We start from the raw sequence: 25,431 nt of genomic DNA on the forward strand, positions 1-25,431 counted from the left end.
CACACAAAGCAAGAGGATAAAAATCAGAGTCGCATTTGTTCAGCTACGGTTGGATATTTACTTGATGTCAGGATTAAGTTTCAGAATATAAGTATAAGAATTTTAAAGGAAAATAGTGTGATATTCTTGGGGAGAAGACTGTTGGGGGTAGTAAATCAACTATTTTTTGTTAACGTGGGAAAAGTTCCAAGATTTCTTTTGGTCTTTACATGCAAATTAAAACCTGTCTTAAAAAACTTTACCAGGGGAACAGGAAAAGGTAGGCAAAAGTCTAGATAGAATTTACTATAGGAATGAAATGTCTCTGATGCCTCAAAAACTCTTCCAGTGTCCCTTCATACTTAGGCTGGCCCATATCACTCGCAGTGAATAATGCCTGCTTTGAGTGGGGAAAGCTAACATCACCCCCCATCACTCTGTCAGGCAACATGACACACAGTATTTTTAGGCGGGGAAAACTGCTTTTCACTTCAAACGACTGGAGGAATTTAAGTAGGCAGCGTGTAATTACATGAGCTAGACTGGCTATGACCCCGACTTTAACACTTCTACTCTTGCAAGAAGCGTTATGGGATCTCTGGACTGATCACAAGCTCCAAGGAGCTTGTTTTACATGAGACCCACCCCCAGGGAGAAGGCCAGCAGTGGAGCGCCCCCTGGGCTTTAGACAGAGACACCGGCCAACAGCAGTCACGTGGTGTCCAAGGTTTCCTCCGGGCCAGCACCTGTCACAGCTCGGCGGCTACGGCTGGCTTACAGGCGGACCAGATTATCAGGGCTGTGTGACAAACCTAAGGGAAGCCGTTCTGCCCTGGTAAGCCTTCTGCTCATACCCCAGATAGTCAGTTTTACACAGAGATCCCTCCAGAACTGTGGATAGGGTCACACATTTCTGAGAGAGCAGGAGGAGGGCCTTCATCTAATCTTACTCCTGATGAATTTCAGTTATTCAGTGTCACTCCCTGAGCTCCCCTCCCCAAACCTGGACATACAAATTCACATTCCCCTCTCAGTAAGTAACCCGACTCCAGTCTGGGACCCTAGAATCAACACCACCTTCTATTATAGTAATCCCCTCGTTGGAGCCAACACCCCAAGAGATCAAGCGGCCCACTTTACAAAGCTTGGGACAGCAAGCATGGCTCCAGAGTGATTTCTCAGCTCCACGTGAAGCACACGGTGTTCTGGACATTCCATACAGGCACCGTGGGTCTTACACCCCACTACACATGGTACCAACCTTCCCCATCCCCTCTCCCCTAAAGTCCTTAAAAACCTCATCCTAGGTGACTCAGAGACCCCTTCTAGCTGTCTCTCTCTGCTCTGAGCACCCTGGCTAGCATTAAATATATACTGTGAGTCCCAAAAGAAACTGTCTCCATGGTTTTCTAAATTCAGAAACTTACATTCAATAGCTCAGTACTGGTCTGTGGTGCAAGCAGGTAAACCCAGACCTCCTGATTCTAAGACAAGCACCTTTTCCGGTTTATTCACAGAAAAGATGGTTATTCTTTAAAAAGGCTTCTGTGAAGCAATGCATTGAGCTCAAACAGGTACTTCCTATTTGGTTAAGAAGTGGCATGAGGAACCCCATTCCTGCAGTCACAGAAGTTAAAGGGGTTGGCTATCACGTGACTCAATACTCCTGTCCACACAGTGGGAGATTCTACCATAGTTATCTCAATGCTGAGGACCTCTCTGTCTTTAAAACCAAGCAACCAATACCACAGTAGAAAAGAACAATATAAGAGGAATGTTACCAACTTACGGGTGATGATATAGTCCTGGGTTAGAGTCTCGGCTTGTTTTGCCTTCCGCTGGGTTTTAACCACACATAATTTTGCTCCCCTGTGGGTAGTAAAAGTAAAACAGAAAATATATGCCAAAAGCATCTAATACTTTCAGGATCATGGTTTGTGCACACCATCCTGTCAAGTCTACGACTTTCTGAGGGAAGGCAACAGATGGGGTCTTGGTGACAGTCATTATTAAACTTCTTTCTGTGGTCACTACTAAGTGAAAGAGTTGGAGTGGCACCAAAGCACTTAAGACACTTAAAGAAAAATCTATAAATTTAAAGGTCGTAGGGTTCCAATTTTAATTCATGTCCCAGGTTCCCAGATGAAAGCAACCCAGAGGCCTGTAAGCCATGAGGCATATGTCTTTCAAATATAAGACTGAAGTGTTTGGACTGGAGGAGACCTGGAAGCGTTGTCCAGGGACAATGCTAGGAGTCACCGTGCTGAATCCATGTATCACTGAACACCAAAGCAGATTTGGATCTAGTGTTTCATGCTGCTACACACAATATGTTCCTCTGCATTGCAGACTGAGGCCAGGTGGTGACTGTTTTTAAGTTCACAAAGATCCAAGAGTCATTACACTTTTTTAGAACACTTTACCTTTCCTGAGCAATGCTGAGTATCCCCTTCAGAAAAAGACAATATTAACAAACAAATCTCTTGAAGCACATAATAAAGATAATACCCTTCCAAACAGGTACTTACAATGTAAGGCTCATCATCTTTTTGTGTGAAACAGACTCCTTCTCATACTAAGAGATTGAACCAAATTTTACTTATTCTGAAATACCAGAATATGTAACTTTATCGTATAGGACAAGGGTTCCAACTCTAGTCAAGAAAGCTTTGAAAGAAGACAGGAGTGTCTGCTTCTATTTAGAACAAAATTGTGGCCAGTAAAAATTCATTACTAGAGGATGGCTTTCCTTGATGTGAGACCTCAAAACTGGTTTACAGGGAACTCCATTAACTTAGTTTGTGATTTGTACCCTAAGAGGAAGAAAGTTTTCATCTTTTTGGAGGCGGTAAAACATGTCTATCTTGTGTCCCAAGAAGATGTAAACACTGAGAATACGGATGCCCCTCTGAAGTTTTCAGATCTGGGACTATGCTGGCATGCCTCTGTTTGGCACTGGCATGGCTAGGGGCAGGAGGGAAGTATGTGTGCTCTTTTTGTCCTGCTGGCATAGGGTGGCTAGAGGCTGAGGGGGAAGCCTGTGTGCTGTCGCTTCTGCTAGCTCAGAAGAGCCTCATCAAACATCCACACTGGTAACCTCCAAAAGCCCAAAAAGGAAAGTAGCAAAATGGGCAAGCTGGTTCCATTTCCTGTAAGTGGCTAGCTCCCTGCTTTGCTAATCCCTCACTTGCATCCCAGCTAAGGCCACTGTGGTATGCAAAGTGGGGAGGACATCCCCCCCCCCACACTCAACACTTCAGTTAGAGAACCACAAATCCCGGGAAAGTTTCTCTTTGAATTCACTATGGATCAAGGGTGAGGTCTAAATCCCCTCAAAGCACAATGCTAGGAGTCTACAGCTGCGTGTTCTAAAAGGGAGGCTCCCCATCAAAGAGGAAAATGAATAAAAGCAATGTGAATCAGAGCCCCTCTCCCCCAGTTGTTGTCATCCATCTCAAACAAGCAACGCTCAGGAGATACCTCTGACTCTTGTTGGGGTCATAGTAGACTTTTGCCAATCCATTTCCAGTTCCAACCATGATTTGGTTCAGCTTTGGATGCCACAGGCAGCGAACAACACTCTGAAGAAGAGAGACATGGAAGTCAGTGAAAGAGGCCAAAAAAGATGGGGAAACTTTTGCTGGTCCACTACACCAAACACCCTCTTGACAGTAAAACCTTCGCATTTCAGAGATCTTCTTCTAAATACTATATTGTGTAATTTGCAATTGAAATTTGTTTATTAATTATGCTTGTTGTCTGCCTCCTCTACTAAAACTCATGTTCTATGGCCAGAAATCTGGGTCAATTGTATTTGGCAGTGTTGAGTTCCATTCTATCACTTTCTATCTATGTGAAACTCTAAAAAAATCAAAATGATGTTCTCGCTATATATGACAGCCTTGGAACCACAATTAGACAGTAAGTTCCATTACCATGCGAGGTTGGCACCGTGGATTGCTGAATCCATGTATCACTGAACACCAAAGCAGATTTGGATCTAGTGTTTCATGCACAATATGTTCCTCTGCATTGCAGACTGAGGCCAGGTGGTGATTGTTTTTAAGTTCACAAAGATCCAAGAGTCATTACACTTTTTCAGAAAGAATATAGCGATAGGCAATTAATAATGTCTTCCTGCCCATGAGATAAAACAGAAGACAATGGGAGAAGTAAGACAGAGATACAGATTACAAAGACCAATGTTAATCTGAATGAAAAGCTTTTTATAGACACAGTTCACGGGAAGCTATGACCCTCTGAATTCATTTCTGGTGAAGAAAACAACAGTGCTCTGGGGTCACAAAGAACCACACGTTCTGACAACCTGTTTTTAATTTTCATCTGTGGTAAGAGAGCAGAGATGAGAAGGATGACATGAGCAGAATTAAGGGGAAAAGCAGCTAACACTGGCAGGCACAAACACCATGCCCTAGGTCCTGCAAAACTCATTCTGCTAGAGGCAAGACATGAGAAGAAGCATAAATTCAACGTTTACTAATAGTCTGCTGCTTTCGAGGCATGACTGAGGACTCAAGAAAGAGTATAATTAGATGATGCCCCTTTTCAGTTGTAATGATACAATGAAAATCATGGAACTTGCTTCCTCTGCCGTAGGCTGAGATTCTTTGCTTCCTTGTCTGTAACCATCCTGCTCTCTCGGAAAGGCAGCATGTCTAGCTTCTCTGAGAGCTCTTTGGATGGAAATGCTGACTCTCATCTGACCGGCTACAGTAAAATGACCTTAAACCCTTTTTTGAGCTCACAGAAGAACTAAGGGGAAAGCCCAGGTGAACACCCAGCAGAGCCCACGGGTCTTCCACCTCATGCCCACATTTTCTCCATGGAAAGGTGGAAGATGAAGTTGAAAGGGCCAGTTTCCCTAAGTTTAGCTTTGCTTTTCACAATTATAACTCTATGGTACTTTCTGCCCAATGTTAATAACACAAAAGGAAAAACATGAAACATGATTATCCTCCCTCCACCCCTCCCTACTTTCCTTCATACATGTTTATAAAACCTACTTTAGGATGCACATGTATTAAAGCCAAATTTTGCTCCTGATAAAACTGCTCCTTGGGTGGGAGAGATGGCTCAGTGGTTAAGGCACATGCTTGCGTAGCCTGATGTCCCGGGTTTGATTCCCCAATAACTACATAAAACCAGATGTGCAGAGTGGCACATGCGCCTGAATGCATTTGCAGTGGCAGAAGGACTGGTGTGCCCGTTATTCTCTCTCTCTCCCTCAGCAACCCCACCTTTTTTTTTTTGCCTCTTTCTCTCTCTCAAATAAATAAATAAAATATATTTTTTTTAAATAACTGCTCCTGGTTGGTAAAAAGGAACTGAATACATCAATAGCGCTCTGCTACTGAGACTAATTTGAGAACTGGGCCTAGAGCACTGGAAACTTCCTGTCAGTCACAGGCAGGTACACAGAAGCACAATAAGACTCACAAACATAACTCCTTACCATCAAGTCTACATAACCCTATGCAGAACAAGTTCATCTGAGCCAAGACTCACATCAAGGCCCTGCTTAAATGCCATCACTACTCAGACTTCCCTATTTAAAATTGTGACCCATTAACTCCCTTATTCTGCTTTTTCCTTCAAAGCACATACCATCTTTTAACCTAGGGTGTAATGTGTTTATTAATTATGCTTGTTATCTGCCTCCTCCACCAAAATTCGTGTCACATGGTCAGAAGTGTCAGTCAGTTTTGTTTGGCCGTGTGTCCCAGGTGCCTAGATTATTGTCTGGTGCTCTGCAAACATGTGCTGAGGAAATAAATTAAAAGCTACACTTCTATGTCTCAAAGGACTACTTTGCTAGGTAGAGTTAGAGTTTTCTTTCAAGCTATAATCACTACTCTCTATGAAGAATAATTTGATTTCTCTGTAGCAGTGTTCTAACCAGCATCAGTTCCTTCCTTATGTGGTGCTGGAAAGGAAGGCTATACATGTACCAGAAAGCAAGAAAAGCAAGGGGGGGGGGTACCGGTTTTCAAGGGCCTTCTGAAACCTCAGCACCTACAAGTGGCCCCAAGATAATGTGAAGGACATAGTTTTACAGTTATTTTTCTTCCTAGGTTCTCTAAAGATCTGACTAAGCAGTCTAAGATTACTGGTTCTCAAATATGTTTTCAAGTAAGCAGGGCGCAGAATTGGAAAGGGGCCACAATGTAGGCCTGATAAATTCCAAGACACCCAGCCAGTTTCCAGGGGCAGCAGGTTACTGTTACTCTCCCCCTCTCTGTTGCGGGTGTAAATGTTAGAGAGAGGCAACTGCTCAGGCCAACAGACCAACATCTGAATGCTTTCCAGGGAGTCCAAGGGCACTTCATCTCTATTCCTGGTCACCTCCTTGGTCCTCCAGAGTTCCAAGACACATCTCCCATATGACTGCTCAGCATAAACTCTTGGGGAGAAGCACATTTACCCTCCTTTCATGCTGAAGCATGGAGAGGAAAATAAGACTCCTTGAACTAAACAGTCATTCTAGAGACCTGTCCACTGCGGTGATGAGTCACTAAAGCAGCCAATGAGGGGCCTATGAGCAGACTTAACTCAGGCAAAGGACACTTTAGGCTCAATTATCCTAATACCAGTCATTAATCAAATACTACAGGGATTCCAAAACACAGAATTAAGAAACAGAATTCAAAGTCAAAGGTGGGTGGGCCTTTTTGTTTATTAATATTTATTGTGTGTGTTTAGCTAACCTTTGTAAACTTTACAGCTAATGCGGCTCCACACTTCGTCCTGTCAAGGAAATGCATCTTACAGCAGAGAGCTGGCCATCTGCCAAACCAAACAATCCCCGTGACAGCGGCAGGCTGGGGAGCAAGCAGAGCTGCCGCGGCTAACTTGTCAAGCACACATACAGGGCTTTGCTCAATAACAATAGACACGTGCCTGCCAGGAGTCCAAGGAGCCATCAGAAGACTGATGAGCTGTAAATAGGCAGCAAGAATGCAAATGCTCATTCACCCAACCAGCCCAAATTCCTTCATCTTCCTTTTGGAGAGACACGGCTGAGGTAATGCACCTGGACCTACACCTTTACTGACTGCTACAGCAAGCAAAGGAGGGGAGCACACCTGAATCTACTGGTCATGGAAGAACCCAGAGACATGAAAGCTGCAAGATCAAAGGAAACAGCAATAGCTCCACTCTACATCGTGACATTCAAATAGAAGAAGACCACCGCAGCATGAAGAGCTAGGTTCTAAGATTAATCTGCTTACTATAATATACAAATTTGTTTAATTAAATTGATAAAGTGTTTTATTTTTACACTAATCTATTTCATCTTACCAAAGCATGTGGGTCCACTAATAGCTCCCTCTAGCTTTCAAGCTGAACTCCATTTTGGCTCAAAATTAGTCTTATTCTAATCTAAACCAAAGCCCATTCTCCTTTTAGCCCAAGAATCTGGCAGTGCACAGCAACCACAAGCTGCCCTCAAAGTACTTAACGCCAGCAGCCGCCGCCAAAGAGACAATAACCAGAGGCGGGGATCATAAGCAAGATGACCAGAGGAGCTACAAGACTTTAATGTGCTCAACGCACAGATCTTTCGTCCCTGCAGAGACCAAGAAAGGGGAGACGAAAGGAGCACTGTGTACAACCAATAGTGTCAAGATGCCAAAACAGCAATTTTGGAATTACCCCTTAGCAAAAGTGAAAAGGCCACAAAATTCCAAATAATTTATTTCTGTGGTTTTCTGATTTACTTTAAGTGAAACCACGGAAGGAAATAAAGAGAAGAATGAGAAACCAAAGAGAAATATTTTAGGACATGTAAGAAAGGATTATTAGGTATCTGGGACTATAAAATTAGTAAACTAATTCCATCTCACAGATTAAAAAACCGAGAATGGGGGGACCTACCAAGGTTTCATGACTTGTATACGGAGGAGCAGGAGTGGGGCACACTCCTCCAGTTCCACTGACCATATGCTTTACACGTTTAAGCATGCAAAGCCCAATTCTGAATGAGGAGGAGCAAGGAAAGTGGAAGGTTCCAGACCATATCCACACCCACCTAACGCAGCAGAAATCTCACGTTCATATGAAAAGGGCATGGCTCAGGGGCATAATGCATTCCTAGTGTCTGAAAGGCCCTGGGTTTGATTCCTAGCAGGGGGAGAGGAGAGGAGAAGAGAGGAGGGAAGGGGAAGGGAGGGGAGGGAAGAGGAGAGGAGAGGAGAGGAGAGGAGAGGGGAGGGGAGGGGAGGGGAGGGGAGGGGAGGGGAGGGGAGGGGAGGGGAGGGGAGGGGAGGGGAGGGGAGGGGAGGGGAGGGGAGGGGAGGGGAGGGGAGGGGAGGGGAGGGGAGGGGAGGGGAGGGGAGGGGAGGAGAGGAGAGGAGAGGAGAGGAGAGGAGAGGAGAGGAGAGGAGAGGAGAGGAGAGGAGAGGAGAGGAGAGGAGAGGAGAGGAAAAGAAAGACACAAGAGCATGATATCATTAAAAAGAAAGTAAATCCCAATTCACAAATGTTACTATGAAAGAAATCAATGTCTGGGTAACATCTTAGGTGTGTACATGCATAATGCACATATCCAAACACCACCCTTATTCAACTTTATGCTAAAAGTCTAGAATCCTTAATAATTTTGTGACTTAACATGATTACACTGAAACACCATTTCCTGATCTTTCCCAGCTGCTGACCCTCACTGTAAACCACACTCCATCTGGTTTTTCTGTTTGGTTTCTGTCATATAGTCCAAGAATGGATAAACCAACTCAGTGATTCCTTGGAAGAACAAGCGTTTTTCAGAGAAAGCCCTCCTGGACCCCTTAGAACACGGGTGTCATCAGAACTGTCCAATACATCTGAACAGCCATGGGTGCTGACCCCAAAGATAGGGACCCAGATGGAGACAAGAGCCCAAACAAACAAAAGGCAGAGAAAACAGGAAGGTGCTAGAGAAGGGGCCTTCTATAGATTTCCACAAGCCCAAGACTGACTTCACAGAAAAAGAAAAACTGTTTTCTACATTAAAATACTGGACGGAGGAGGTAGGAGCCTAAGATGAGACTGTTTCAACTCTTCCAGGCTATCTGTCTTATCCTTGCTCTCTCCACTCTTTCCCACAGCCTTGCTTTTCCCAAAGCTGGTATGGCTTTACAGCACACATGGGCCAAGGGGTTTGGCCTCATCCCTCTAAGCTCAGGAAGCAAATACAATGAGTCAGACTAGGCCTCCAATAAATAAGAGTACTCATCACCTACCTGGTTCCCATGGAGACACCCTCTGATGGAAGAGTAGAGACAGACATTTTAATCTGTACTTTTCCTTCTTATTTTTTTCTTGGCCCTTTGAGACAGGCTCTCACCATGTAGCCCAGGCTGCCTCAAGGATGTGGTGACCCTCCTGCTTCCTCCTCCTGCATGCTGAGATTATGGGCATGGGCCACCAGGCCATTTCCCCACCTATCTATCCATCCATCCGTTGGCTCCTCCACACTTCAACAGCAACACAGTCCTACCACAGGCCAGACCTACAGTGACTATTATTACTTTCACTCAGAACCTTTTCTCTTCTCTGCCTCAAATAATTCTTTCTCTAATAAAGCAGAGAGAAGCCCAGTGGTCACAACAAAAATGGTAGAGCACTTCTGAAAATGTCGATGCTGGTACAAAGAAACAAGCAAGCAAATGTTGCTGTGCACCTTCGACAAATACCTGACATAGAAACATGGACTGTGTTTCTCCCCCTACCCCCAATCTAATTATCAAATTATTTCCCATCAAACTCACGGAAAATGCATTTATGAAGATCAATCAACTTATAGCCCATGTTCTAAAATTACAGTAACCAACCACTACAGCAGCAAAAATCTGGAACCTGGTAGTTGTCCTTGGCACTAAATGAATCACATATGTATCTGATAATAAACTTGCTTGAAGAATTTCATCACGAGTAAAAGTTCTCAGAGAAAATAGAAGGTCTCTTGGGTAAGAAAATTAAGTGCAATTTTCCTCATCTAATTCAAAACACCGAATGTTAGTTTGCTCCAATCCTGTTACTCATGAGGAAATTATGAAGGCAAAGAAAACACAAATAATGATTGGGGAAAGTCTGGTAATTACTTTTATTAATGAGAGTCTGGGAGCAGGAAAACAACCAGAGGCTGAACCTGGAGTGCCCAGAGTGAATGACAAGGGTAGCCTTCCTCAGAGATCACAGGCCCCAATATGGGCTCCACTCAGAGCAGCAGAATTTCTCACTGGTGGGCACAAGATGCAATACAGTTGGGCCAGGACTCAGAGCCCCTCAGACTTGTCTGAGGGGCTGCAGGCTCAGGCTAATCAGTTCTGCAAAGAGCAGTCACACTTGTGAATAAGGACCAGGGTGTGAGAAGCCTGGGAAGTGCCACCTGTACATCTCTTCATTGACTTTTCTCTAGGTATCAACAGTTAGAGGTGACCACAAAGATAAAAATCACCAGTGCTTTCTGTATCTTAACAAAATAAGGATATGTGAAATTTACTAAATCTCTAACTGCTATATAAGGACACTTGTGATCAAATCTTGGAAATCATCAAGCAGAAACAATAAACAACATAACTAGACTCTCCTGTACGGAGGGCTATGTGGAACATTTTTTAAATCAATATCTCACAGAACAGGTAAAGGATAAAATGCCTTATTCTTCCATTTAGGGCTTCAATACTATTTTCTATTACTACGGAAAGGGAAAACACTACCCTAGGATATACGTTAATTATAGACTACTTTCTTCCACCAGAATATATGAAATCATTGAAGTTTGGTCAAAATTCTGATAGAATAGCTGAAAAATTCATTACAAAAGAGTATCACATTCAGCTTGGAAGAGAGAAAACTCAGAAAATCCTACGTGACATCAAGTCCTTCACTTGACCGATCAATGACCACAACATGGCACGGGGGTTAGATGACAGCACCTGGTCATTACTGTAATGTATGTCTAGACATTATTTAAAGAATAGCATGTCTTCAAAACGGCCTGGGTATCCATGGCCTCGCCGTGCCTGACGCTACCTGCACAAGACCATCATCAGAGGAGGAAAAGATCATGACATCAAAATTAAAAGGGAGACTGATTGAGATGGGGAGGGGGTATGATGGAGAATGGAGTTTCAAAGGAAAAAGTGGGGGGAGGGAGGGTATTACCACGGGATATTTTTTATAATCATGGAAGATGTTAATAAAGATTTGGAAGAATAAAAAAAAAAAGAATAGTGTGTCTTTAACAAGGTTCTCTCCTCTCTGCATGCCACAGGCATGCTCTCTCTCCTCTTCTCCTTACTGTTTTATAGAAGTTAAGTATGTTTGTCCTTATATTAGTTACTTGCTCATTGCTATGAACAAACACCCGAGCAGAAGCGACTTAAATCAGGGGTTTATCTTAGCTTATTTCTGAGGAGATGTAATGCATTATAGTGGGGAAGGCATGGCAGTCTGTCTTGTTATATTCTGGCACAGTCAGGAACCAGAGGACAAACAGGAAGTGAACCTGGATCATAAAACCTAAAGGCCTGTCCCCCAATTACCTCACTTCCTCCAACAACCTTCCCAAACAGTGCTTTCAGCTGGGGAACAAGTGTTCAAATACGTGAGCCTACGAAAGACACGTTACATTTAACCCATAACAGTCCCTCAGGTTATATTACTTAGTAGCTGATTCTTAATCCAGTTTCGCCATTCATGGCCAACAGGTCTATACAAGGAAATGTGAACAACGTTACATACTTGTTAAATAAAACACAAACTTGTGTATAGAGATGGGAACAAAAAGTTTCTACTTAATGAAAAAAATAGTATTCAATAGTTTTGAAGGACTAAAAATGTAGAAGACAATATTTACTTCAAATGCTGACAGTAGTAAGTAATGGGTTAACACAGAATGAGGAGTTTTAATGTCTCCTGTTGTGGAGTCAAATGGCACTAGGAAATTGACGTAAGGTTAAGTGGCCCCATCTTCTTGTTAATTCTCACTGTTCTGCTCAGGAAGCCTCAGGCAACATGTGACAGGCCTAGCATTCCACGTTAGAACTTCCAGGATGAGATCACTGAAAGATGAACATGGGAAAAGATACACACTACTGAATTTAAATCTGGATTCTACAGTAAACATTGTTTTAAAAAAGAAAAGAAACTGCATAGAAAATCAAAGCAACTGTACCTGAATTAAGAATCAACTTGCCAGGCTAGAGAATGGATTAGCAGTTAAGAGCACTTCCTATACAAGTATGAGGGCCTGAGGGGGTCTGAGAGACCACTGGAGTTTGATCCCCAAGACCCACATAAACAGCTGGACATGGCCATGTGCCTCTGCAAACACAGTCCCATGGGGAGCAGAGACCAGAGCATCTCTGGGGCTGACAAAAACCAGCAAGTTCTGGATCAGCAGAAGACTCAGAATCAAGGAAGAACAGGCAGAAAAGCAATGAAGCCAGACACTCAACATTCTCCTCCGCCACTGCAGGGAGCACATAAGGCAGTCACACATGCGCGCATGCTGAAGAATCTGCTTGTTAAAAGAAAATTTTATGAAGTGGCTCTTTTATGTGTTTGCCAGGCTAGGATCTTCCAGGATATTCTCCTGTCTCCACCTCCCTTGTCATGGGTGCACCAGATTACAGATGCCTGCCCTGTCATATGTCTTCAAAAAAGAAAAAGTTAGTTCTGGGAACTGAACTCATACTTGTATGGCAAGTACTTTCTCTGCTGAGCCCCCTCTCCAGCTCACCTTCAGGTTGTTCACTCTAGCCCTGACTGACATGGAATTCACTAGGTAGTCTCGGGCTGGCCTCAAGCTTACGGCGATCCTCTTACCTCTGCCTCCTCAGTGCTCGGGTTAAAGGTGTGCCAGGGCCTCTAGCCCCTGCAAATAAACTCCAGAAGTGCAGGTGGATGTATCACCTTGTGCATCCGGTTTTATGTGGGTACTGGGGAACTGAACTCGAGTCATTAGGCTTTGCAGGTAAGTACCTTAACCGCTGAGCCAATTCTCCAGCCCAAGGTTGTTGTTTTAGTTTTTCTTTATTTGAGAGAGAGAAAAAAAATGGGCATGCCAGGGCCTCTAGACACCGAAAGCAAACTCCAGATGTGTGTGCCCTTGTGCATCTGACTTACATGAGTCCTATAGCTTTGCAGTCAAGTACTTTAACTACTAAGCCATCTCTCCAGCCCCAAGGTTGTTGTTTTAAATAATGTAAAAGAAATGGCATGATAATCATATTAATACTTGTTTCCTAAGAAAAGATACTGTTTGCATGTGTATGTGTGTGGCGTATGTGTATATACATTCACATGTGTGTGGGTGCATAGATGTGTGAGTAGGGCCAGAGGACAACTTTGGGTGTCACCCCCAGGTATGCCATCCACCCCTCTTTGAGACAGAGTCTCAAAAGACTAGCTAGAGCGCTCCAGTCATCTGTGTGTGTCCACCTTCCAGCGCCACCACACTCCTCATTTACGTGGGTAATGAGAGCCGCACTCAGGTCCTCATGCTTGCAAGGCAAGCACTTCATCAATGAATTCTCTCTTCAGCCCTTGATTATACTTTTCAAAGTGTCAGATTCCAAAAATTCATTTTTACTTCAAGCTGGGCATGGTGCACATGCCTATAACCTCAGCATTCAGAAGGCTGAGGCAGGAGGATCATGAGTCTGAAAACATTATGGGTTACACTGTGATCTGTCTTTATTTCAAAGCACAGTGCGTTTTACAAAATAGACCCCATTCATTAGTAATATGACAACCAAAACAAATCTCATCTTTTAGACTTCAGAGTACTAATATTTTAGGCATCTGCAGCAAATTTGGGTTCCTTCTACTAAACTCAAAACAAAGCTATTTTTAGTATGTGTGAAAAAAGGATCATCAATCTCAAGTTTTAAAGAAGCAGAAACAATAAAATGAGAACTTCTGTCATCAAATCTAAAAGCAAATATACTTAAGATGTGAAATTCAAAATAAAGTCTTCAAAACTATTAACAAAAAATAAAAACAAAAACAAGAGGGAATAAAACACTACTGTAAGTCCTAATAAGAACATACGAGAGGGTTGGAGAGATGGCTTAGTGCTTAAGGTGCTTGCCTATGAAGCCTAAGCACCCAGGTTCAACTTCCCAGAAGCCATATAAGCCAGATGCACAAGGTCATGCATACATACAAGGTCACTCATGCGCCCAAGGTGGTACCTGCATCTGGAGTTCAACTGCAGTGGTTAGAGGCCCTGGTGCACCAATTCCTGCCCCCGTCCATAAAAATGTTAAAAAAAAAATAAACAAGAACATACTAGAATCAAATGCAATAAAAGCCAAAGCAACATTAACAAAGACATTTTAACAAAATGTTTACTATGTACCATGTGTTGTGCTAAAAAGCACGAATATGAAGCCCTTAACACATGGGGGGGGAGAGCGTGCAGCCCAGCCCCAGGAGAACCATACATTAATTTGGAATGCTCAAGAAAACAGTATCAAAGGGAGCAGAAGTGCTCAGAAACCATGAGACACAAGGAAGTGTGTTTTTCCTTAAGTGTGGCTCTCTTAGACAAGGAAAGACTGAACAGCAACTTTATAATCTTTGAGGAAATAGAAGATATTGACCAGCTGTTCTTTAAGTCCATGAGGACTAAAGTAAAGGATGTGGGCTCTAAACATGAGAATGTGAGGCTAACGTAGAGTAGAAAAGTGACCTCCAGGGAGGTTGTAAAATCTCCTGTTAAAAAGTAAGGCTAAGCCATAGTTCTCAGGTAGGCAAAAGTCAGACTTTGGAATAACACTAAGAAGCTCTAAAGTGTGCTTGGAGCCAAGTAATGTGCAGCTAATCAATGGAAAGCTAGAAGCTTGGCAGTGGTGCCCTTGTGGGAAGGAACATACCAGCAGAGGAAGAGGGGTGGCTTGCAGGTTCAGGAGCATTATTTTACTTCTAACCTTGTGAATGTCCCTCAAAATGTGCAGCTAACTTAGAAAGCTTCCCACTAAGCACACCTGCGATAATTTTGTGTTTCCATTACCACCACAACTTTTTTTTAATGTAAAAAAACCTTCTTGCCAGGGTGATGGTGCATGCCTCTAATCCCAGCACTTGGGAGACAGAAGTAGGAGGATCTACATGAGTTCAAGGCCAGCCTGGGATTACATGGTGAATTCCAGGTCAGCCTAAGCTACAGAGAGACCCTACCTCAAAAAATTAAAATTAAAATAAAATAAAGCCTCCGCTTAGTTGTGTGTAAGCTAAAGGAAACACACTCCAGTAAAGTGCTTGGCCTGCAAGTATTAAGAAAACCTGAGTTTGACCCCCAGAGCCCATGTGAAAATGCTAGACGTGGCGGCACATGCTTGTCATACCAGTGCTAGAGAGGAGGAGACAGGAGGGTCCCTGGGGCACAGGCCAGTCACTCTAGCCTAACTGATGAGCTCCAGGCCAATGAGAGAGCCTGTCGCAAAAGAAGTGGATGGCATTCCTGGGGAACAACACCCAAAGCTATCTTCTGGCCTCCACATCGATGTGTACTTGCACATACATAAGCACAATACACACATGTAATTTTTTAAATGTTTTCATTTTTATAATTTATTCACAAGTGGGGGAAAGGGGCTTCCTGCCACTGTAAACTAACTCCAGACACATGCACCACTTTGTGTATCTGATTTAACTGGGTACTGGAGACTCGAACCCAAGCTATCAGGTTTTGCAAAAAAGCACCTTTAATAGCTAAGTCATCTCTCCTGCTCCACACATGTACTTTAAAAAAAAATGACAGGATCTGCCGGGCATGGTCAGGCAGGTCAGCCTGAGCTAGAGACCCTACCTCGAAAAAAAAAAAAAGAGAGAATTAGTCCAATTGAGTTTTCCTTTTGCCTCAGGCTCTAATATCACTTGGCAAAGCACTGATATATATATATATATATATATATATATATATATATATATATATATATATATATGTATACATACACACGAAATTTATCTTTACTACTAAGATTTTAGGACTGGAGCTCCATGGTAGAGTTCTCGCCTACCATGTAAGAGGTGTGGAGTGAGAATTACTAACTATGCAAAAACATAACAAAATTAAACGCTATTAAGCTTTTGGGCAACCCTTTGTTTCACTATAGTCTTGACCCTGCCTTGACTTACATCTTACTCTATCACATAAAACTTAGCTTAATATGAGTAATAGACTTAAAGGTAAAACAGAAAAATAAAATTAAACTTTAGGAGAAAGTATGAGAAAAACCTGGGAGGCCTGGGGTATGTTAAGTAGTTTAAGGATGGCACACCAAAAGTAGGTACACTGTATAAAACAAAAAAGACTGATACATATTACTTCATCAAAATTAAAAATTTTTGCTTTCTAAAAGACATCAATAAGAAAATAAAAATGAGCAATATTCTGAGGAAAATTTTTTTACAAACTACACATCCAATAAAGATACCAGAATATAAAAAGAATTCTCAAATTTTCGTATAAAGGAAACAAACAATTTTTAAAATGCAAAAGACTTGAAAAGGACGGTTATAAGAATGGAAGATGTACACTAGCAGCTATTCAACATCACTACGATTAAGAAAATCGATCATAACTGATGATATACTAGTTCACATTAACTGGAACAGAGAAACACAAAGATGCTAACCACACACAACGTTGGTAATGAGGTGGAACAACTGTAGATGCACATGTTGTGGTGGGATGTAAGCTGGTGTGACAATTCTGGGCAATAAAAATAACCACACTGGGCTGGAGAGATGGCTCAGCGGTTAAGCACTTGCCTATGAAGCCTAAGGACCAAGGTTCGAGGCTCATTTTCCCAGGACCTAAGTTAGCCAGATGCATAAGGGGGAGCACACAACTGGAGTTCATTTGCCGTGGCTGGAGGTCCTGGTGCAGCCATTTTCTCTCTTTCTCCCCCTCTTTCTCTCTCTGTCTGTCACTCTCAAATTAAAAAACTAAATAAATAAATAACCACACACCTACCGTATAACCCATGAATCCCACTCTATGGTACTTATCCAAGAGAAATAAAAACATTCACACAAAAACTTTCATATGAAATGCTTTCAAGTCTTTATCCTGAATTTCTAAACATTGAAAATTATAAAATACCCTTTCACTGTGGTCCAATATGTAACAAACTATTGACATGCAGAACAAAGACATTCTGTTGAAAGGAGCCAGTTTCAAAAGGACTCATATGGGACCGGTCCATTTTATTTATTTATTTAAGAGAGAGAGAAGCAGAGAGAAAGAGGAAGACACAAAGAGAGTGAGTATGAGTGCACCAGGGCTTCCTGCCACTGTAAATGAACTCCAAATGCATGTGCCACTTTGTGCATCTGCTGTTACATGGGTGCTGGGGAATCGAACCCAGGCCATTAGGCTTTGCAAGCAAGTGCCTTTAACCACTGAGCCATCTCCCCAAGCCCTGATGAGTCCATTTTTATGACATTCTTGAAAGGACAGAACAGTAGAGAAAACCAAGAGAGAGAAAACCATGTGAATGCTAAAGACAAGGAGTTGGGAGCTAGGAGAGGAGGCGGGCAGAACCACAGGGGGATCTGGGAGGGCGGCGGATGGACTGTTCTGTATCTCAAAGGTACCGATAACAGCACAGATCTAAAAAGCACTGGACTATTTAAAATCTTTAGAAACAAAGTAAATTTCACTGTATGAAATTTTTTTAAAAAGTGGAATTAGCACTAAGCTAGTTCCTGTTATCTTCCCTATCTAATAGCTTTAAGATTTAATAAGGCACAAAGTAATACTTAAAATACAAGAAAACCAAGGGTTTCCTTCCTTTGTATCTTAATGTATTCTTCAACAGCTGAGCTCACAGCACCACAACATCAGGTGCAATGAGAAGGAAGTCATTTCATCAGGTTTTGCAGATATCAGTCCCTCTTGGATAATATGAGGATACCTCAGTAGGTTACTTGTGCTTAGTTCCACTTACATGTAAATTATCTGTGTATGTAGACTGCTTCAGGAAATCCCAAGAAAAAGTTTAGTAGGGCTGGAGAGCTGGCTTACCGGTTAAGGTGCCTGTACCCTAGTACCCTAGTACCCATGTAAAGCCAGATGCATAAGGTGACTCATGAGTATGGAGTTCGTTTGCAGGAGCTGGAGACCATGGCATGCCCATTCTCTATCTCCTCTTTATCTCTCAAATAAATAAAAAAATATTTTTAAAAAGAAAAGAAAAGGTTTAGAGCCTTTATGGTAACACTTACTCCATATTATGAAGGCTGCAAAAGCAATGTTGTTTTTCACCATATCCTAGTACATCTCTGCTTCAGAGATCTAAAAATAGCTCTATAAAGTAGTACTGACTGACCATTGTGCCTTTACACAGGGAAACACTGACCCCATAGCCATGCTGACAGTGACTAGATGACTGGCACAAGTGCTAGAGCAAGAAGCGCGGCAGTGCTGCCCTGGAAGCTTGCGCTGAGCTCAACATCTGCTTGCTAACAGGTTCCCACAGGAGAGACGCAGGCTCGCACTCCCTGCCGTTCTGTTCTCCACACCTATGTTCACAACACGGTCTGCCACTGGGCTATGGGCAAAAGTACATGTTTTATTAAATACAAATATGCTAATCAGGCTCCTTCTAGGATATTCAGTATAATCCTCCAAACAGTGAACTACAGTACAATTTTACTAAGCTGATATCACTTTATTCAAAATAATATGTAACAACCAGCTGCCTGACTGCTCCATAATAAAGAGCAGATAATGGAAAACTAGTTCATTTAAAACCCACTTTTTCTATTTCCTTGTGTTTTGCATTAGGCAGGTTTTACTATATTTTAGAAGGCAGATAAATGCCAAATACAGTCTTTCAAAATTCTTTTCTATTGGCATTTGCTCTACAGATGGCTCAAGTTTTCTCTGAGTACTAGGCCTTGTATAATCCTGACTGGGCAGATATACTACCTGATCCTTGCTCTTGTAGAAAACTTGCCAGGATAGGCCATTCTGCCTGAGCTGGGACTTTCTATCAGCAAAACATGACTATTCTATTCCCCGAAGAGTGGGAGAACAGATGGGCTCTGCTCCTTCCGAGGAAAGCCTTCACTGCATAGCTTCAGTAATTGGTGTCAATTCCCAGATCAGATATAACTATATTCAAGGACAAGAACAAAAATGCATTCAAAAGCCAATTCTAAGGACTTCTGGAATATCCATTAATTTGAATTATCTTTCTGCTCTCTTCCATAGACACAAATAATAGAGGTTTAACTAGTCAGAATGGCATCATTTACACCTACACGAGAAGGGAAATGGCTAGTTTCACGAAGGGTCTTTTGCTCCACAGCTCTTTCAGATCCATCTCTGCTTCTTCTTCAGCCTCTTATTCCCCACCCCAAATAAAACACAGAAACGTTTCATGTGAAATGAAAATGGTTCCACTATTTTTACTCTATTGGGTTATTTTATACATGTTATATGTATATGTCAAATATATTTATGTATAACTTTCATTTTGTTATATTGTCATTTTCTATGTGTAATACAAAGCAATTTTCTTGAATATGAACATTTATTGATTTTAAATGTCACATTTATAGCCAGGCATGGTGACACACACCTTTAGACCCAGCACTTAGGAGGCAAAGATAGGAGGGTCACTGTGAATTCAAGGCCAGCCTGGGACCACAAAGTTGAGTTCCAGGTCAGCCTGGACTAGAGTGAGACCCTACCTCAAAAACAGCAATCCTTTAAATGTTACATTTGTGGCTGGGGTGATGGCTCAGCAGTTAAAGGTGCTTCTTACAAAGCTTATTTGCTTGGATTCAGTTACCGAACTCCCATGTAAAGCTGGATGAAAGTGGTGTGTGCATGGCATATACACACATGCATGTGCTCGCGCGTGCACGTGCACACACACACACAACTAAATAAATATTTTTTAAATGTCACATTTATAATAATTTATGGTGAATGTGCTTAGAAATATTATTTACTCTCTTGATTATCTTTTCTATCTTTGTAAATTTTTATGACTTTGTATGTATTCTTTTTTAAAAAAATATTTCATTTATTTACTTATTTGAGGGGTGGGGGAAAGGCAGAGAGAAAGAGAGAAGGGTACACCAGGGTCTCTAGCAAATGAACTCCAGGCACATGCACCACCCTGTGCACCTGGCTTATGTGGGTACTGCGGAATTGAACCTGGGTTCTTAGGCTTTGTAGGCAAGTGTCTTAACTGATAAGCTGTCTCTTCAGCCCATATATGTACTCCTTTTTAATAAGAAAATATAATTAACATACTAAAATCTAATATTACATAGTTCTCATTGAAATATATCTATGAAGAATCAGATTTTACAAGGCAAGGAAAAATAATATGAATAAACATGCTCTTTAGAAACTCATATAAGTAAACAAGAAAATATTTGTTTTTTAAAATGTCTTTTTAATAAGAAATAAAATAATGACCCTCACTTTCCCTCAGTAGATGTAGCTAACTATCTCTATCATTAGACTAATAGGCCCTAAAAACTAACTTTGCCCTTTTTTCTGGTAAGGTACATGAACTTTGGCTTAACATAATTATAATATGGATTATGTATATTTCACAAAACTTGTAGTGATCAAGTCCATAACTTTGTACAAGAATGTCCAGTTCTCCCTACCCAGTCATTTGCCAAAATGAGAAACACCAAGGGAAAGAGGAGAGGCACCTGATGTTGATGTGTTCTCTAGGAGTTTAGAAATCAAGGAGTTGTCTCATAGTCTTATCAGTGCAAATTTACAACAAGGGTGACATTGTAAACAAAGAAAGTGGTACTGTTCAAAGAGGAATGCCTCATAAATGTTGCCAAACTGGAACAGTCTACAATTCTACCAGAATGATGCTGGCATTGCTGACGACAAACATGCTAAGGGCAAGATTCTTGCCAAGAGAATTAGTGTGATGTTGAACACATTAAGCATTAATAATCGCCAAGCTAGCTTCCTGAAATGAGTAGAGAAAAATGACCAGAAAATGAAGACACCAAAGAGAACAGTACCTGTCTCCATGGATGCACAGCCTGCCCTGGTAAGAGCTCTGAATATTAACGATTAATTCTCTGATTACAAGACACACACTAGCAGACTGGATTGAAAGGCAGGATTCATCTACTTGTTATCTAAGAAACACACCTCACCATAAAAAAGAGATGCTACCTAAAGGTGAGAGGATGGAAAGCATTTCCAAACAAATGGAACTAGGAAATAAACAAGCATCACTGTTCTAACATCTGACAAAACTGATGTCCAAACAAAACCAGTCCAAAAGGCTAGAGAGATGGCTTAGTGGTTAAGCACTTGCCTGTGAAGCCTAAGGACCCCAGCTCGAGGCTTGATTCCCCAGGACCCATGTCAGCCAGATGCACAACGGGGCACATGCATCTGGAGTTCGTTTGCAGTGCCTGGAGTCCCTGATGCACCCATTCTCTCTCTCTCTCTCTGTCTTTCTCTCTGTGTTGCTCTCAAATAAATAAATAAACATAATTTTTTTTAATCTCTTTAAAAAAAACAGTCCAAAGAGATAAAAAAAAAAGGGGAATAATCAATTAAGAGGACATCACAATTTTAAACATGGGGTGCCTTAACAGAAACTAAGCAATAAATCTAATATATCACATATTCTGATTCAAGGACAGAAATGACATGGTATACTCAGTAGATCCAGAAAAGCCTTTTGACAAAATCCAACATCCTTTCATACTAAAAGAAAATCAGAAAGAAGGAATACTTATTAACATAATTAAGACTATGTATAGGGCTGGAGAGATGGCTTAGTGGTTAAGCACTTGCCTGTGAAACCTAAGGATCCTGGTTCGAGGCTTGATTCCCCAGGACTCATGTTAGCCAGATACACAAGGGGGCGCACACATCTGGAGTTTGCTTGCAGTGGCTGGAGGCCCTGGCGTACCCATTCTCTCTCTCTCTCTCTGCCTCTTTCTCTCTGTGTATGTTGCTCTCAAATAAATAAATAAATAAATAAACAAAAAAATTTTTAAAGACTATATATAAAACAAAACTAAACTCCATAATATATTAAATGGGGGAAAATGATTTTTACTAACATCAAGAATAAGACACATAATTCTACTCTTTCCATTATTCAATATACTGTTGAAAATCATAAGTAGAATACTAAGACAAGAGAAGGAAACAAAATGGGTACAAATAAGAAAGGAAGTCCAAGTAACTTTATTACAGAGCATATGATTATATACACAAGACCCTGAAAGACTCCACTAGAAAACTCTTAGACCTGATAAACACTTTCAGCAAAGTGATAGTACACAAAACTAACATTCAAAACTCTATAGCCTTCCTATATAGTAATAACAAACATTTTTAACATTTTTAGGAAGAAATCAGGGAAACAATCCAGTTCACAATTGTCACACAACAGGAACAAAAAACCTTGGAAAACCCCTAACCAAGGAAGTCGAAGAATGACCTTTATAATGCTTAGGTGAGAGAATAAATAGGACTACAGACTAGTCCTGTGGAAAGAACTCCTATGCATATGGATTAGAAAAAGAAATATTGTGAAAATGGTTATCATTCCAAAACAATATAGATTCAATGTAATTGTCAAAATTTCAATACCATTTTTCACAGATAGGAAAAAAATCTTAAAATTCATTTAGAAGCACAAAAGACCTGAGATAGTCAACACAATCTTGAGCAAAAATGAAAAATAAGAAATAGGGTGGGAGGTATCAGCATATCGGACTTCAAGTTGTATTACAGAGCCATCACTAATAACAATAACAATAAACAAACAAAAAGTCCATCATGGCACTGGCACAAAAACACACATGGAGGTCAATGAAACAGAATAAATCTATACATAAACCAGATGTGGTGTAAACCTACATAGCCACCTGAATTTTGACAGAGATGCCAAAAATACTCATTGGGGGATCCCACCCCCTTTTTTACAAGGTAGGGTCTTACTTGACACACTCTAGCCCAGACTAACCTGGAATTCATTGTACAGTCTCAGGCTGGCCTCAAATTCATAGTGATCCTCCTACCTCTGCCTCCCAAGTGCTGGGATTAAAGGTGTACACCACAATGTCAGGCAGAAAGAAAGCCTCATTAATAAATGATGCTCAGAAAACTGTATATCCACATGCAAAAGAATAAACTTAGATCCTGATCTTTCACCTTACACAAAAATCAACTCCAAATGGATCAAAGACCTGAAACTCCCTAGAGGATAAAAAAGAGGGAAAGGACTTCAAGATATAATAGGCAAGGGCTTTCTGAATAGGACTCCAAATTACCCCTGAAATACTGCCAACAGTGGATAAACAGTACCATATGAAATTAAAAGTTTTCACCAGGCGTGGTGGCGCACACCCTTAATCCCAGTACTTGGGAGGCAGAGGTAGGAGGATTGCCATGAGTTCAAGACCACTCTGAGACTACATAGTGAATTCCAGATCAGCCTGGGCTAGAGTGAGACCCTACCCTGAAAAATTATTTTTTTTCTTCAATACATAAATGAAACAGTTGACCAAGAGAAGACACAGCCTATAAAATGTGAGGAAAACTTTGCCAGCTACACTCTGACAGAAGACTAATTTATATATATATATGTGTGTGTGTATACATATATATGTATATATATATATAAATAAATAAAAGAAGAAGCTTAACAATTCTCAAAAGAAGAAATAAAAATGACCTATAATTTGCTCCACTCATAATAAGTATTCACGATAGCTAGAGAAAAGAATCAGCCTAAATGCCCATCAACACATGAATGGATAGAGGATGAAAATGTGGTATCATGTGCACATGAGATTTTATTTAGCCACAGAGAAAAATGAAATTATGGAATTTGTAGGAAAATGGATGGAACTGGAGAATACTATATTAAGTGAAGTGACCCAGGCTTTGAAAGACGAACACCCCATCTTCTCTCATGTGTAGATCCTAGCTTTATATTTATATGTATGTGTGTGTGTGTGTGTGTGTGTGTGTGTGTGTGTGTGTGTGTTGTGATAGAACTGTGTGCACAAAAAATGCTAGGAAACTAGACAGGAGCACATGAGAAGTGAAAAAAAAAGATTTCAAGGGAGAGGGGCACGGAGGGTAATAGAACACTTGTGACATGAAAGTGAAGGGAGAAACACTGAGGATGGCGTGAGGCAAGAAGAGGAGGGAGAGAAGAGGTAGGAAGAGGGTCAACCAAAATTAAGTAGGTATGAAAATGCTAGCAAAAAGCGGCAGAACTTGATCCAGGTATAAACTGATCACACCTATAATCCTAGAACTTGGAGAATGAGATGGGAATAATGCTGAGTTCAAGACCAGTCTGAAGCAACAGAAAGTCACACAGCTAGAGCTCATAACCCCTCTGAGATTACCAAAACCCCACTAAAGACAGCCCCAGGGAAACCAGAGCAGGGGTGAGGTGATAAAAGAATATAAACTGTTATAATATATATACACAATAAAATTAAATACAATTAAATAAATTAAATTAAAAACAAGACAAACAGTAAAAGATTCAAGTTATAAGTTATGCTCTAGAATTCATCTTAGAAATAGGCTAAGCTTATTACCTAAGTCACAAAGACCTAGACAGTAAGGAGTGGCAGAGTGAATGCGGGCATGTGTGTATGTGCACTTAACTCGAGGAAACACAAGTAGTGGAGGCAGAGGTAGGAGACTGCCATGCGCTCAAGGCGCTTAAGACTACTTAGTGAATTCCAGGTCAGCCTGGGCTCGAGTGAGACGCTACCCCCAAAAGACAGAGAGATAAACACAATTAGACTACAAAGGAAGCACCTGAAAATAATTGTAGCAGAATTGTAAAATGTACAAATAATACTGCACATGGTGAAAATATTAGTAAAGAAACATTTACCATGTCCTAGTAGAGCTGAAAGTATTTATACTAAATAGAGAAAGGAAAATAGTCACGATGCAGAAAGCAGAATTGAAACAAGATTTTTACAAACTGTCTCAAAAATAAATATGGAAAATATGCACGTTATTCTTTAAAAATATCTTTAGAGCAATAATTACAGTGTATATTTTACTTATTAATATATTAATTGCAGGCTGGGGAAATAGCTCAGTGGGTAACAGCCCTTGCTGTACAAGAACGAGCTGAGTTCAATCCCCAGCAGCTGTGAGTGGCCACATGTACTTGTAACCTTAGTGATGAGAAGGGTGGAGACAGAAGGACTTATGCGATTTGCTGGTCAGCCCATCTGACTAAAAAATTGGCAAGCTTCTGATTCAGTGAGATATCTTGTCTCAAGAAAATAAGGCAGGGGAGGGAGGGAATTACCATGGGATTTTTTTTTTATAATCATGGAAAATGTTAATAAAAATTAAAAAAATTTTAAAAAAGAAAAGAAAAGAAGGCAGAGCTGGGTGTGGTGGCACACACCTTTAATCACAGTACT

The 25,431-nt window shown here is 41.2% G+C and overlaps 1 protein-coding gene across 1 annotated transcript in view; it reads right to left on the reverse strand.

The window, feature by feature from the left end:
- Wdr70 (WD repeat domain 70) overlaps positions 1 to 25,431 on the reverse strand; it is a 266,830-nt gene that overhangs the window by 22,384 nt on the left and 219,015 nt on the right. The window contains exons 14-15 of the mRNA XM_045132810.1: positions 3,460 to 3,560; positions 1,769 to 1,848 (exon numbers count right to left, since the gene is read on the reverse strand). Of these exons, the coding sequence (XP_044988745.1) occupies positions 1,769 to 1,848; positions 3,460 to 3,560 (181 nt within the window). The remainder of the gene's footprint in view (positions 1 to 1,768; positions 1,849 to 3,459; positions 3,561 to 25,431) is intronic.

The sequence above is a fragment of the Jaculus jaculus genome, chromosome 13, assembly GCF_020740685.1.
Source record: "Jaculus jaculus isolate mJacJac1 chromosome 13, mJacJac1.mat.Y.cur, whole genome shotgun sequence".
Taxonomy (NCBI): Eukaryota; Metazoa; Chordata; class Mammalia; order Rodentia; family Dipodidae; genus Jaculus; species Jaculus jaculus.